The 12,006-nt window shown below is 51.6% G+C and overlaps 1 protein-coding gene across 2 annotated transcripts; it reads left to right on the top strand.

Moving 5' to 3' along the window:
* The first annotated feature begins 5,572 nt into the window (after positions 1 to 5,572).
* Positions 5,573 to 11,223, top strand: COMMD7 (COMM domain containing 7). 2 transcript variants are annotated; one of them, XM_042048482.1, is made up of 9 exons: positions 5,573 to 5,706; positions 7,005 to 7,058; positions 7,141 to 7,246; positions 8,789 to 8,845; positions 8,926 to 8,963; positions 9,526 to 9,616; positions 9,740 to 9,789; positions 10,280 to 10,328; positions 10,821 to 11,223. In XM_042048482.1, exons 1-9 carry the CDS (start codon positions 5,623 to 5,625, stop codon positions 10,895 to 10,897), a joined length of 606 nt encoding a protein of 201 aa, XP_041904416.1. In that variant the 5' UTR covers positions 5,573 to 5,622; the 3' UTR covers positions 10,898 to 11,223. The 2 variants fall into 2 exon arrangements, with proteins under 2 accessions (XP_041904416.1, XP_041904424.1); XM_042048490.1 differs by having other exon boundaries at positions 5,574 to 5,706; positions 7,144 to 7,246.
* The last annotated feature ends 783 nt before the right edge of the window (positions 11,224 to 12,006 follow it).

The following is a 12,006-nucleotide window of genomic DNA, read 5'->3' as shown; positions in this document are numbered from 1 at the left end:
ACCACATAAACCTAAAGCCAATTCACAGCTCGGGCGAGTAGATTAAAACAAGCAAATAGATTTTACTGCCATTTGTTTTTCCAGATTTAGGAAAGGGAAATGTTTTTGAGAGCTGTGCTCATGAGAGTTTCCAGGGCACTGTGAGGGTGGAATCAGCCCTTCCAGCATCCACGGGTTCCTCTCCCTTTCTACAGAAACCTTCCTGCTGCTGTTGGCCTCGCTGACCTGCCATCAATCTCCCGCCAGCCGAAACGCCCTCTTTCCCTCTCTGCCCCTCAGTTATCATTTAATTCAGGAGAGCAAGGCTGTGCAAACTGCTTGTGGGAAAGGTCTGGTACCAGACAAAGCAGCTCTGGCAGACGGTGAGCCAAAGCTTGATCATTTTCCTATCTCTGCTACACACACCACAGAGAGATGCTAAGAGTTTATTACCTAACAATCAAGAGAATTTGTATGTCATTTCACAGGAAACAAGTTACCTCTACAGAGGATTTTATATCCAGGCTCCTGCCACCCATTCCAGTTACCTGCACCAGGCTCTCAGCAGCTCCTGTTGAGCCTGGGCTGGCAACAGAAGCCTCTGTCAAGAGTACCAAAGCAGCTCCCTCACTGCTTCCCACCAGCCCTGTGGTTTTCCAGCACAGACCAGTGATGGGACATGGCTCTGTGGGCAAAGCTCCTGCACTCCATAGCTGGAGCAGCTGCAAGGAGCAGGCAGCATGGCTGGGGCTCATGTGAGCAGGAAGGGAGAAGTGGGGGGTCCCTCACCACCCCTGGGCATAGTCAGCATGTCCTCTGCATGCCATGCCACAGACACATCCCTCCCCATGATGGAGGAACTCCCATCGGCAGCAAGGCTGGGCTGCCCAGCTTCTGCAAAAAGTCATTCCAGCAAGAACTATCCTGCCATCTGGCTGTGCTCCTTTGGCTGGCTGGCATCTCAAATTCATGGAGCCAATGACCGACTAGCTGAAGGAGCCATTTCCGGTCACTATCAGTCAGGACTGGCAACAGCCATTCACATCAGAAGCGACTAATTTTTCACATGCTTCCCAGCAAACATGCCAGATCTTCCACACATAACTCCTCACTCCCAAGCCTGAATCCTCCTCTTCACTGAAGGCTGCTCAGACAGCACCTTCTCTGAAGTGCACCTGGGGTATGGCACCAGGCCCAGCTCCTCTCTGTCCACCCAGTTCTCCCACTTAAAATTTCTTCCTACAATTCTCCTTAGTCACCCTGGCCAGGCAAGCCAATGGCACTCCCTGCCCAGAGCTCTGGTCTGGCTGCCACCACCTCCCATCTCTTGCTTTGCACCCAAGGGTTTGAGCTGGGACCTATTCCATGTGTCACAGGAGCGTTCCTGGAGATGCTCCTCAAATAAAGCGATTGAGCAAATATGTGTCATTACCTACAGCTGTCAGCAGTGTAACCTCGTCACCTCCGGATCTTGTGGGTCCCAGATTCCCACATCCCAGTAACGGCTGAGCACTTGTTTAGTCTTCTTGCAGGTAGGGAGGAGCACCAGCACCATTAAATCACCTTGGACAGTTGCAAGCTGGGGCTGGGAGGAACTTCTCCTTTCGCCGAAGTCGGCAGAGATGCTCCTGCTGTGTTCAGGCTTTGGGGTCCCCATGTCGATGTACAGACAGCTCAGTGGCTCTTTCCCAGCTCACAGCAATATCATTCTCCCTGCACAGCATTCTTCACTGCAAGACCCCATCAGAGCACGTCCCACAGGATGTTTCCTCCTCTTCCATTGGCATCTTCATGGTCTGGGCCCTCACCCCAGCCCTGAGCTGGCTGCCTGCCTCTCCACCAGCTCCACCAGTGCTGCTCCATCACAGCTCTCAGCAACCAGCCACTCCTCACCACAGCTCCCTGGAGCAGGTCTCCTGTCCCTGGCACCTCTCCTGAGTCTGGGGAGAGCTGTGCCACTCAGCAGGGCTCTGGCTGCTGAAGCAAGGTCTGTTCCCGCTGTGGGAGAGCCTCATCATGCTGCCACATGTGGGAATACAGCCTCAGCCTGCCTTACAGCTGGGCTGGCTTTTCCCATCTGGGGGGAATTGCTGTTTACACAGAGATAGGAAATGTTATCCCTCCTACAAGAAGTTTCTAACCATTCCTGTGGGCTGGCCAGGCCCACATGATACAAACCTCTAATAAAAATAAGGTTAAAAATAAGTGTCATCCGTGTAACCAGAACATCTAGAAAGTCTGCAGCTACCCAACTGCAAACTTCAAACGCCAAGGCACACAAAGAATAATGTTCAATGCCTCTCTAACAAAGCTGGCCACAAAATCCTCTTTTTCCTAGAAAACAGGATACGCCTGCTACAGCCTAATCTGAAGTGACGAGGCCTCCCCAAACCACCCTCCTAAGCACATATACGTTTATGGAGAGGAACGCTGCTCCCAGGGGGTGGCTGCCAGCAGAGCCCTCTCCCTCCATGCCAGGTCCAGAGCTGCTCCTGCCTACCCCAGTCAGGGATTATGGTCCCTGCTCAGGAGCAGAGGAGCCGCTGGAGAGAGGGAGGGTTTTGCCTGTGGCTGCAAGGCAGGAGTGTGCCAGAGCCCAGCAGTAGAGCTCCCAGCCCCACTCCACCTTTGCACGCAAGGCTGGCAGCCAGTTGCTCCTGCAGCAGTGTCTGCCTGGGACCAAAGGCTGAGGAGTGTGATGGGGAGAGGAAGGGGCATTAAACTGCAGAAGAAACTGAAATCCTGGTCTCAAAGATCTCATTTATCCAGGGGGACAGAACTAACTCCTCCAAAGTTTCAGCTGGGCAGCTGGGAGGAGTCACAGCATCCCTCAGACTGTGTCCAGAGGTGTTCTCTGAGTGCTTCCAGACCAAGGCAGAAACTGCAGGTGGGCAGAACACCCAGAGAGGAGGGGGGCTCAGACCAGCTGGGTGAAAGCCCCCCTGGCTTCTTTGCACACTCTTACTTTTTCCAGGCATTTCTCAGGCTGGCAAGGGCAGGCAGTGTTCCCCACTTCATCTGCAAGGGTGACCTGGGACCAACTTCAAAAGCCTGGGAGAGCTTGGCATAGATAATGGCATGAGAGAACAGGATGGGGACACCCCAGGATTTTATCTCTTGGGAATACATAATAAGCACTCTTCCCCGGGTAACACTGTCGAAGTGCTGAGAAAGATTTTCAAGTTTGACAGTGAAATGAAGCTGAAAAATGCATCTGAAGTAGGGCACATGGATCCTCTGCTCAATTTGGAGAGCACCATTTTCAGACTTTTTCTGTGCTTCTGTGCGTCCCCATGGCTTTTTTGCCGCTGCTTCTGCCTTGGTATTTATGGTGAACAAGGGCGCATACCTGCAACTCCAAACTGCTGCCCTTGGCCCGTCCTCAGCTCTGATGAGTCCATCAGCGACGCGTTCTGCATGAGAATGGCCTGGCGGGAGCACCCATGGGCTGATGGCTGCCTGCACCCCTACGGCAGCCCTGGGGCTCTGCCCGGGAGGCTGGGCACCATCCCCCGCCAGGCACCCCCATAACTACGGCCATCACCCTGCAACCTTCTCTTTTATTCGAGTAAATCCTTCTTGATTTGAGAACTGGGTAAGTTCTGGCAGCGCAGAGCCGCCCGTGCCATAGTGGGGTTGGTGGCACTCGCATGCCACACCGCCGCCAGCTCATATCCCAGGAGGAAGGACCACCGAATTTCCTGGTGATTGTTTGAACAGGATGTTGTGATCACGTACCTCAGCCGAGACTCTTCTTCTTGGATCCCGCCACTCAACTTTCCTCAAGAATTTGGTTTGCTGCCTGAGAAATTGTTTAACAGCGTTGGCGTCACCGTCCTACCGTACCGCCGGCGTGCTCGCACACGCGCGCACACAGACCGCCCTTAATTAGCTCCTAAAGCATCACCCTGGGAAGACACAGGGAAGGAAAGATCCGCCACAGACTGCTCCTGCGCGGCTGACCCCGGCTACAAACCGGGCCGAAAGCTGACTCTTGCCTGGTTTCAGGTTTTCAGACAGTACAGGGGGAAATGTGGTGGTTGTGAAAATGTGCGATAATTAACTCTAACTACTAATTTACATTTAGGAAAAATTGCATAGGGCGGAGTGCAGCATTTTAAAGCCAGAGAGGAATTCTATGTTCACACATACTGGAATCCAGTGGTACCCACTGCATCCCTCTCCCTGAAGGAGTTTGAGTTCAGACTAACTCATTTTTAAACGCAAGGATTTCCCATGGTTCCCATGGCTGACTTGGCCGGTTCACCACAGAAACGGATACATTGTTCCAGTATGAAAAATCTCTACCTTGTTTAAACGTGTCCTATATATTTAGGATCAAATCCTGCAAGTACCTTCACATGCAATTTTTTCACCCCAAAAATCGAGGTGCACAGTCCCGCCTTGGGTCTATGAAACAGAAACCTTGCCAGCTACCCAGGGAGGTAGAGGGGGAAGAAAAGGAAGTTGGAAGCTATTTCCAGCCAGACCATCAGTAAATATCTCTTAACTCCCCATCATTAGTGGTACTTAGCTGCTTATCTCCTTGTTTATAAACCACTGCTGGGATAGTCTCACAATGAAAGCATTATAAAATGTCCTATATTCTCATTTGCAATTGTACGTGTCAATAATAAACCAGGAGACTTGTGGGCTGTCGAGGTTTTACCTTCCTCAAAGGTTTTTACACACTGTCCTCTGGCCCGACAGACAGAGAACACCTTCCCTGATAAAATGGATCAGACACGTTCACACTTGATAGTGGAATCCTGGAGAGCTCCCGCTCCTGCTGTGAAATAGCCATTTAAGGCAGGGGAGTCTTTCAGGATGGGATCAGTTCCATTGTCCTCTGAGGGAATAAATCCAGTTTCAATACTCTTGGACCAAGGCCTTCGTCCCAAGACCAAACAGAAAGGAGAATGTGTAACAGGGCATGAGAAGGCAATTCCTCTGCCTTCTTACAACACATCTTTGAGTCTATGAGACCTCCTGCATATGGATTATGGCGAGAATGGAGCTGAAATCTCCCTATGGAACCCTGACCCATGGACATCTGGGCACTTTCTGTCCATAGGCTGGCTCATCCCAGGGCTGCTGCTTCCTTGCCCAACATCTGTCCACTCCACAGACCCCAGCCCTGGGATGTAGGCTGCTCGTCCCTGGGCCACCCATCACCCCGAGCTGGGCAGCAAGCAGCGCTGGGAGCAGCAGTCAGAGAGAGAAAAGCACACCAAAGTTTCGGTTCCCAAGTGGAATTTTCAGGGGAGGAAAAAAACCAAAAAAAACCTCAACCAAACAAAAAAAGGAAAAAACCCAATACTCACCTTACAAACCATGTTTTAAAGCAATTTTTTTAGGTTTTTGTACAGTAAAAAAATCTCACAATACTCAGCTGCCAGGCAGCTCTCCAGCCCGGTGGCCCCCGGCCCCACCGACCCCCGGCCCCGCTGTGGGCGCTCGGGCTGCGGGAGCCAAGGGGTCACCCCGGGGTGCTCCCTGGGCCGGACGGGCCCCCCGGGTGCCCTCAGCGCGATCCGGGGCCGCGGCGGTGCGGAAAGTGCGGCCGCCAATGCTCAGGCTGAGGCTGAGGCGGCGGCGGGGCCGGGCCGGGCTGGGCGGGCGGGCGGAGTCGCCGCCGCCGTCATGGGGCTGCTCAACTTCACCCGCGACCCGGTGCCGGAGGCGGTGAGCGGCGACATGCACAACCTCAACCAGCTCAGCGCCCAGGTGCGCCGGGACAGGGACAGGGACAGGGACGGGCGGGTTCGGCGGCGGGGACGGCCCCGGACACGGAACCGGCGGGGCGGCGGCTCCGGGGCAGCGGCGGCCGGGCGGGGCGGGCCGGCACCGGGAGCTGGAGCCGGCCGGCAGCACAGCCCCGGAGCAGTCCCGGGTGTGCTGGTCCCACCGGGTCTCCAGGCACACGTGCCCGGGTGCCTGCTGGGCCCGGTGCCCGAGGCAGGGCGGGTAGCGTGACCCGTGCCCGGCGGTACAGCCCCGATCCAGCCGGGAAAGCCCCGCGCACGCCGGAACTGTTTGAAGGATGTTTATAGAATCATGGAATGCCAGAGCTGTTTCAGCTGGAAGGGACCTTAAACACATCTAGTTCCACTCTCCTGCCAAGGGTAGGGACACTGATGGAGTTCCTGGTTGAGGGCTCAGGTCGTGCCTCGTGGGCAGTGGGGTCTTGTCAAGCACTGGGGTTTCTGGTGGGACCAGGCAGTGTTTGGATTGTGATTCCCACCCCAGATTCCCATCCTGCACTTCCTCCCTCCAGCTGAATGGTCCCGGTCGTTGGTACCATCTGCCTCCCGGTCACTGACACACCGGGTGTGCAGCTTGGACTGAAGTTGGTGGAAATGCTGAGGCTTTTCCAGCCCAGCTTGCCAGGACTGAGGATATCAGCCCAGTAACAGCCCGGTGCCATCTCTGTTACATGGCCGAGGACGAGGGCAGGTCAGGATCTGCAGCCACAAAGCAGCCAATACCACTTTGGGCCATACCCAGAAGGTCACAGCCAGCGCTGGTGCTGGTGCCAGCAGAGGAGGGTGCTGGTAGCGCTCTGCCACTCGGGCAGCCTCTCCATTCCTGCCTGCCAGCTGCACACCCAGAACGCTGAAAGCAGCAACTAGACCCTTAACCAGTTCTCTTCCCTTCCCGAGTTGGTCTGGTTACCCCATAGGTTTTGTGAAACGTGAGACTGGATGTTCACAACTTTTCCCACTCGCAGTTTTTGGATTGCACAAGATAGAACAGCAGCTTCTGATCAGCCACAAGTCACAAAAGCCCTGTGCAGTGCCAGCTACCAGCTGCACAGACCCCTTGAGAGGCTCTGAAAAGCATCCTGAGCCAATCCCCTCCACAGGCATCACATATTGCCAAGAACAGGGCACCAGCACAGGTCCAGCTCTGGGACCAGTGTGCTGGAGGCGTATGGAGCTTTGTCAAGGGGGTACATCTCCACCTAATCGTGGGGCTGGTGAGGTGCTGATGTCCAAGTCTAACACTGTCCTGTTTCTTCACAGCAATTCTCGGCGCTGACTGAAGTGCTTTTCCGCTTTCTGACAGAGCCCAAGGAGGTAAGGCAGAACTGGAGAGATGTGTGAGTGCAGCTCTGGTCAGAAACTGAGAAAAAATTGTGTTACTGCTCTTTCTCTTGAGCAGGTAGAAAGGTTTCTGACTCAGCTCTCAGACTTTGCCACCATGAATAAAATCAGCTTGGGCCCCCTGAAAAACATTGTCAAAAGTATTCTTCTGGTACCCAACGGTAAGTGATGTATTTGCATATGCTACCCTGAGGCCAAACTGTCCCAGCCATTCCTGCAGGGCTTGGTTTGCACAATAAGTGTTAATGGTAGCTAATACAGTGCTTAGCACTTAAGAATCAAAACTTCCCCTATTTGGTGACTCTGTATTCTTTATACCCTGCCTGCATGCACATTTCACAAGCTTAAGTAAACTCCCTTAAATATCTGTGCATTAAATGCAGCACAAGCAGTGTGACAACAGTGCTTGGTTTAAGCAGTGCCTGTAAATCCCTTTTGCCAGACCAGGGCAGCCTCCTGTTGGCACCGAGTCTCTGCAGGAACTTCCACCCCAGTGACCCAGTGCTGGAATTCCTCCAAGGACAAGCGGTGTTGGAGACAAATAAGACCGTGCACACCCGTTTGGGGTGGGCTGGAGACCGGTGCAGTTCTAGGCCATGTGAAGGAGACAGCTGACCTTGCAGTCTGGTTCTAGAGAAACACTTAACGTGTCCAGCTCTTTCTCATTCATAAACAGTGAGGAAGAGGTTTGGGGGGATTCCACTGGAATACCCCAGACTCCAGCACTTTATAGGATTACTGTGATGTTGTGGCTGCCGTTTGACATGGTAATGTATCAAACACTCCACGGCACATTCATCCCATTGATCCTTCTTGTTATTAATAGTCCCTTGCTATTACCCTTCAGCCCTGGCTTCCCTGTAGCTTCCTTCACAGCCCGGATCCTGAGCACAGCTGTTTTCTGAATTTGTTTTAAACTTGTTCTACTGCTTCAAGCCGCTTTTCCTATCCAGGAGTACAATAATTTTCTTTCCTATGAGGATTTAATGAGGAATTTGCATTTTTTCCCATCCTGATTCAGGCCTTGGTGCCCTCATCTTGTCGTTCCTGTGCTCTGGATTCAATCCCGTTGTAACTTTTCCTCAGCTCTGAGATGCCACAGACGATATCCGAACAGATCACAGCAGATAACTTTACCTCTGTGCTACACAGCCGGAAAGCCACGTGGGGCTGGCAGTCTCCTTGAATTTATGAGATGCCTGCTCTTGGCTTCAGAGATCAGAATCCTTGTAAAGGTCCCTGTGCTGCCTGGGCCCCAGAACAAAGGGGGAAGGCGCAGCGGGGGAAAGTGTTATGTGCACACGTTCACACCCATCATCCCAAACACAGCAGGTAGGTCAAATTAGCAGCCCGCCAGCCTTAACAGTTCTCCTTTAACAAGCAAAGCGGCTACAGGAGAGAAAGCAGCAGCTTCAAAACATAACCGCTGCCGCTGTTCCCATGGATACCTGCAATGGGATCTCGCCCTCTCCCAGGCACTCCCAGAGCCCGGACTTTTAAAGCACCGGGCATCTGCAGAGATACCGGCGGACACGACTGGGTTTCCGATCTCCGAGGAGCTGTGGTTTGCTTCAAAACACAGCTCAGAAACAGAGGCTTTCCATCGCCGGGTCCCGTCCCTGCCTCTATGTGACTCAGTAGAGATTAGTTTGACTGAGTAAAAAGTGATTTTTTTCTTCTTCTTCTTTGTGGTGTTTGTTCAGGTGCCCTAAAGAGGAATTTGTCTTCAGAACAAGTCAGAGCAGATTTTATTGCTCTAGGTAGGTCATGTGCTTTCCACTAAATAAAAGATAATTAATATTTATCACATATAGTAATCTCATGTGGTTTCCCCCCACAGGCCTCAGTGAAGAGAAAGCCAGTTATTTTGCAGAACAGGTATTTATATATTTTTGCTTGTTTCTAAGCTAACAAAATGTCAGTTCTGTGAGTGGGAACTCATAAAACCCCACTGTGCTCCTGAGCTATGTCGGCACTTTGGGTTATTTTCTTCAAAACCAGCGTGGGATTTTGAACTGAAGATCCTCAGAGAACTAATAAGGAGCAGTTTGTCTGATGATACCTCTGGTTTGCCAGGGCCTCTCTCCCATCAGTGTCACAATTCCTGCACTGCTGTGTGGCTTTCATGTGATGTTTTTGTGCTTCCCATGCTTTGAGCCCCGAGGTCATGCAGTTACACGAACACATGGCTTTTTGCACAGATATTGTTACACTGAACCAGTGCTAAAACAAAACCAGTGAGTTTCATATACAGAAGTGACAGGGCAGATGGAAATCCTAGCAGGACTCAAATACCTCTGAAAGCCCTCCTGACCACATTAGTTCTGTCTTTACTCTGGGCTTCAGCCATCCTCTGCCTTCGTTCCGACTCTTGTTGAAGTTTTAGGTACAAACAGAGGCCTCTCTGAATTAATTGCTGGTGTGTCTTTTGCTCTTGTAGTGGAAGGTGAATTCCCCCACCCTAACACGCCTGGCTGTGGGTCAGACACTGATGATTAACCAGCTGATAGATATGGAGTGGAAGTTTGGAGGTAATAGAGCTACAACATAAACTGGAGGGGTTGGGAAACCCAGCAGCAGATCTTGGCTAAATAACGTTTTATTTCACTGCTTAACTAACAGATTATCTGCCTTCTCTTCTTTCTGACTCACAGTGACTGCTGGGAGCAGTGAGCTGGAAAAAGTGGGAAGTATCTTCTTACAGGTAAATCTCCCACATCACAGAGTTCAGCTTGTAGTGCAGTTGAGGAACAAGCTCCAGCCAGGCATGTGGGAAGCACTGGCTGTGAGGGGAAGGAGAGGGAAGCTGGGTCTCATAGGAACGGGCTCTGTGACTGCATCTTCAGTCTCCAAGTGCTGCTGCCAGCAGAGAGCAGACACGCTGCTGTTTGTTTCTCCTCTGAAGACATGAGGTATCACAGAAACGTGGCCCATTCTGAAAAGCTGTTCAAAAAGTTCAGGTTAGCAAAGGTCAGCCATCTTGGGGAGGGAGGGAAAGTGGGATCAAGGACTTCCAGAGATCTTCCCAATGCCCAGGGAATCTGTTCCTACAGTGACACTTCTTAAAAAGCCTGTCAGATATGCGTGTGCTGTGCAGCAGTCAAACTCACAGCGGACTCCTGCTCTGCTGTCCTCTCCTGGTGCTTAGATACAGGTCTCTGAACTAAAATACCTCTGCTTTTCCTTTCCCCAAGCTGAAGCTGGTGATTAAAAAAGGGAGCCAATTGGAAAACGTGTATGTTGGTGAGTTAACAGTTCTGGACAAGAGGGAAGCACGGGAAAGCTGCAGTTTGGAGCTCCAAGTGTTGCTGGGGGTGGGGGCAGAACCAGGGTGGGGTCACTGCAAAAGCATCACTGTGGCTACTTCTGCCCCGGCCTCTCCATGGCTGCAGCTGCTCCTGCCACAGGCACTCTGGAAATGTTTAGGAGCACTGACTTTTGGGCATCTTCACATCTGTGCCTCAGTAAACACAGATCTGCCACGGAGCATTGCAGAGCAGCAAGGCAGAGGAGGAAAGTAAGTGATTCCCAAGCATGGAGTGCTCTTGGGAGATCCCATCCCAGGGGAGATCCCAGCCTGGCTAGCATAAGGAACCAGCTGCTGGGAATCACAGTGGCGAATACTCCCCAGCTTAGGTGAACATGAGTTGCTCCATGGTAGCACCAGAACAGCTTTGCCAATGTTGGAAGTGTAACCTGAAATCTAAGACTTGATGCCTCTTTTTTTTTCTGCAGAGTTAACTTTGCCCCAGTTCTACAGTTTTCTGCATGAAATGGAACGGGTCAAAACCAGCCTGGAAAGCTTCAGCTGAAACTGCACAGACCTGAGCCGACATCTGTCCGGGATGTTTAATTCCTCCTCATGGGCCTGCAGATCTGCTCTTTCCCAGCTGACTCTTCACACTCTGATAAGAGGAGACAAGCTGTGCAATGAGCAGTGGTGTCATGGCCCAGCAGGACCCATCAATCCTTTAGAACCTGAAACTTGGGCTAAGTTTCAGCTTTTTCAAAGCATCTACAAGTTCACTCATCTCTCTTTTTTTTTTTTTTTTTACTATACTATTATGAGAAACTGTGGTCAGAAGTAATGTGGACACCTTTACTAAAATAGCAAAGAAATAAACCCATTCCCATCCTACTCCATTTGTATCAGAATTTGATTTTGTGAGAAAAAAGAGAAACAGGAGCAAAGAATAATTTTGAAACTTGGATGAATTAAGCAGAGAGGACGAGGAAAGCAAGGAGAGTATCTAACCTGGGGAATCACTTAGTGCTCCTTTCAAGCCTCTCCCTTCTCTTGTATTAAGAAACATGTTGATTAGCTTCTTCCCAATTGTGCCTCATTATGGAAAAGTATCTCAGTGGTAGGTGATTTTAAATCTTAAACAACCAAACATCTGCCTCTGTGCACAGGGGGAGGACATCTCGGGGGGTGACAAGCTAAATCTCATTTGGATGTGCTGCTCTTTAATCTGCAGCCTGTGTGACATGGCACAGTCAGACCCAGCCTGTTTCCCAGTGGACATATGTCCAAACCCCATGAAGTGCCATTAGCTTGACTCTTTGAGGGTGAGGATGAGCTTCATCAGGAAGCAGAGGGGTGCTCCAACCCACCTGGGGCAGTGGGTGATGTTACAGTCACTGAAGTTCCTCTCGTGTCCAGACTGTTGTCCAGCAGCCTGAGCTGGCTGGAGCCTCTCCCACAGCACAGGGATGAAGGAAGCTCCTTTTGCAGGGCATGTCCCAAGGCACCTCTGTGTCCCTCTCACACTCAGCAGTTCCACTGAAGGGAATAAACCACATTAACAGGGAATATCCTAGTCAGATACTCTCTTTCCAGCCTCCACCTGAAGGGGTTCACTGTCCCAGGGTATCCTGCCACTCTGCTGTGGGGCTCCCTGCACCAGCAGCTGCTTCCAGT

This window comes from Corvus kubaryi, unplaced genomic scaffold (assembly GCF_017639235.1).
Source record: "Corvus kubaryi isolate FWS band 111438036 unplaced genomic scaffold, C.kubaryi_AGA036_p1.0 134, whole genome shotgun sequence".
In the NCBI taxonomy this organism is placed as follows: Eukaryota; Metazoa; Chordata; class Aves; order Passeriformes; family Corvidae; genus Corvus; species Corvus kubaryi.
This window is presented reverse-complemented; position numbering and strand designations above follow the sequence as displayed.

What these genes read in the sequence shown, in the direction of transcription:
- COMMD7 (XM_042048482.1), top strand. Translation starts at nt 5,623, where the DNA reads ATGGGGCTGCTCAACTTCACCCGCGACCCGGTGCCGGAGGCGGTGAGC. An exon ending in CCAGTTATTTTGCAGAACAG is followed by an intron (nt 8,964 to 9,525) that starts GTATTTATATAT and finishes TTGCTCTTGTAG; the next exon opens with TGGAAGGTGAATTCCCCCAC. An exon ending in TGGGAAGTATCTTCTTACAG is followed by an intron (nt 9,790 to 10,279) that starts GTAAATCTCCCA and finishes CCTTTCCCCAAG; the next exon opens with CTGAAGCTGGTGATTAAAAA.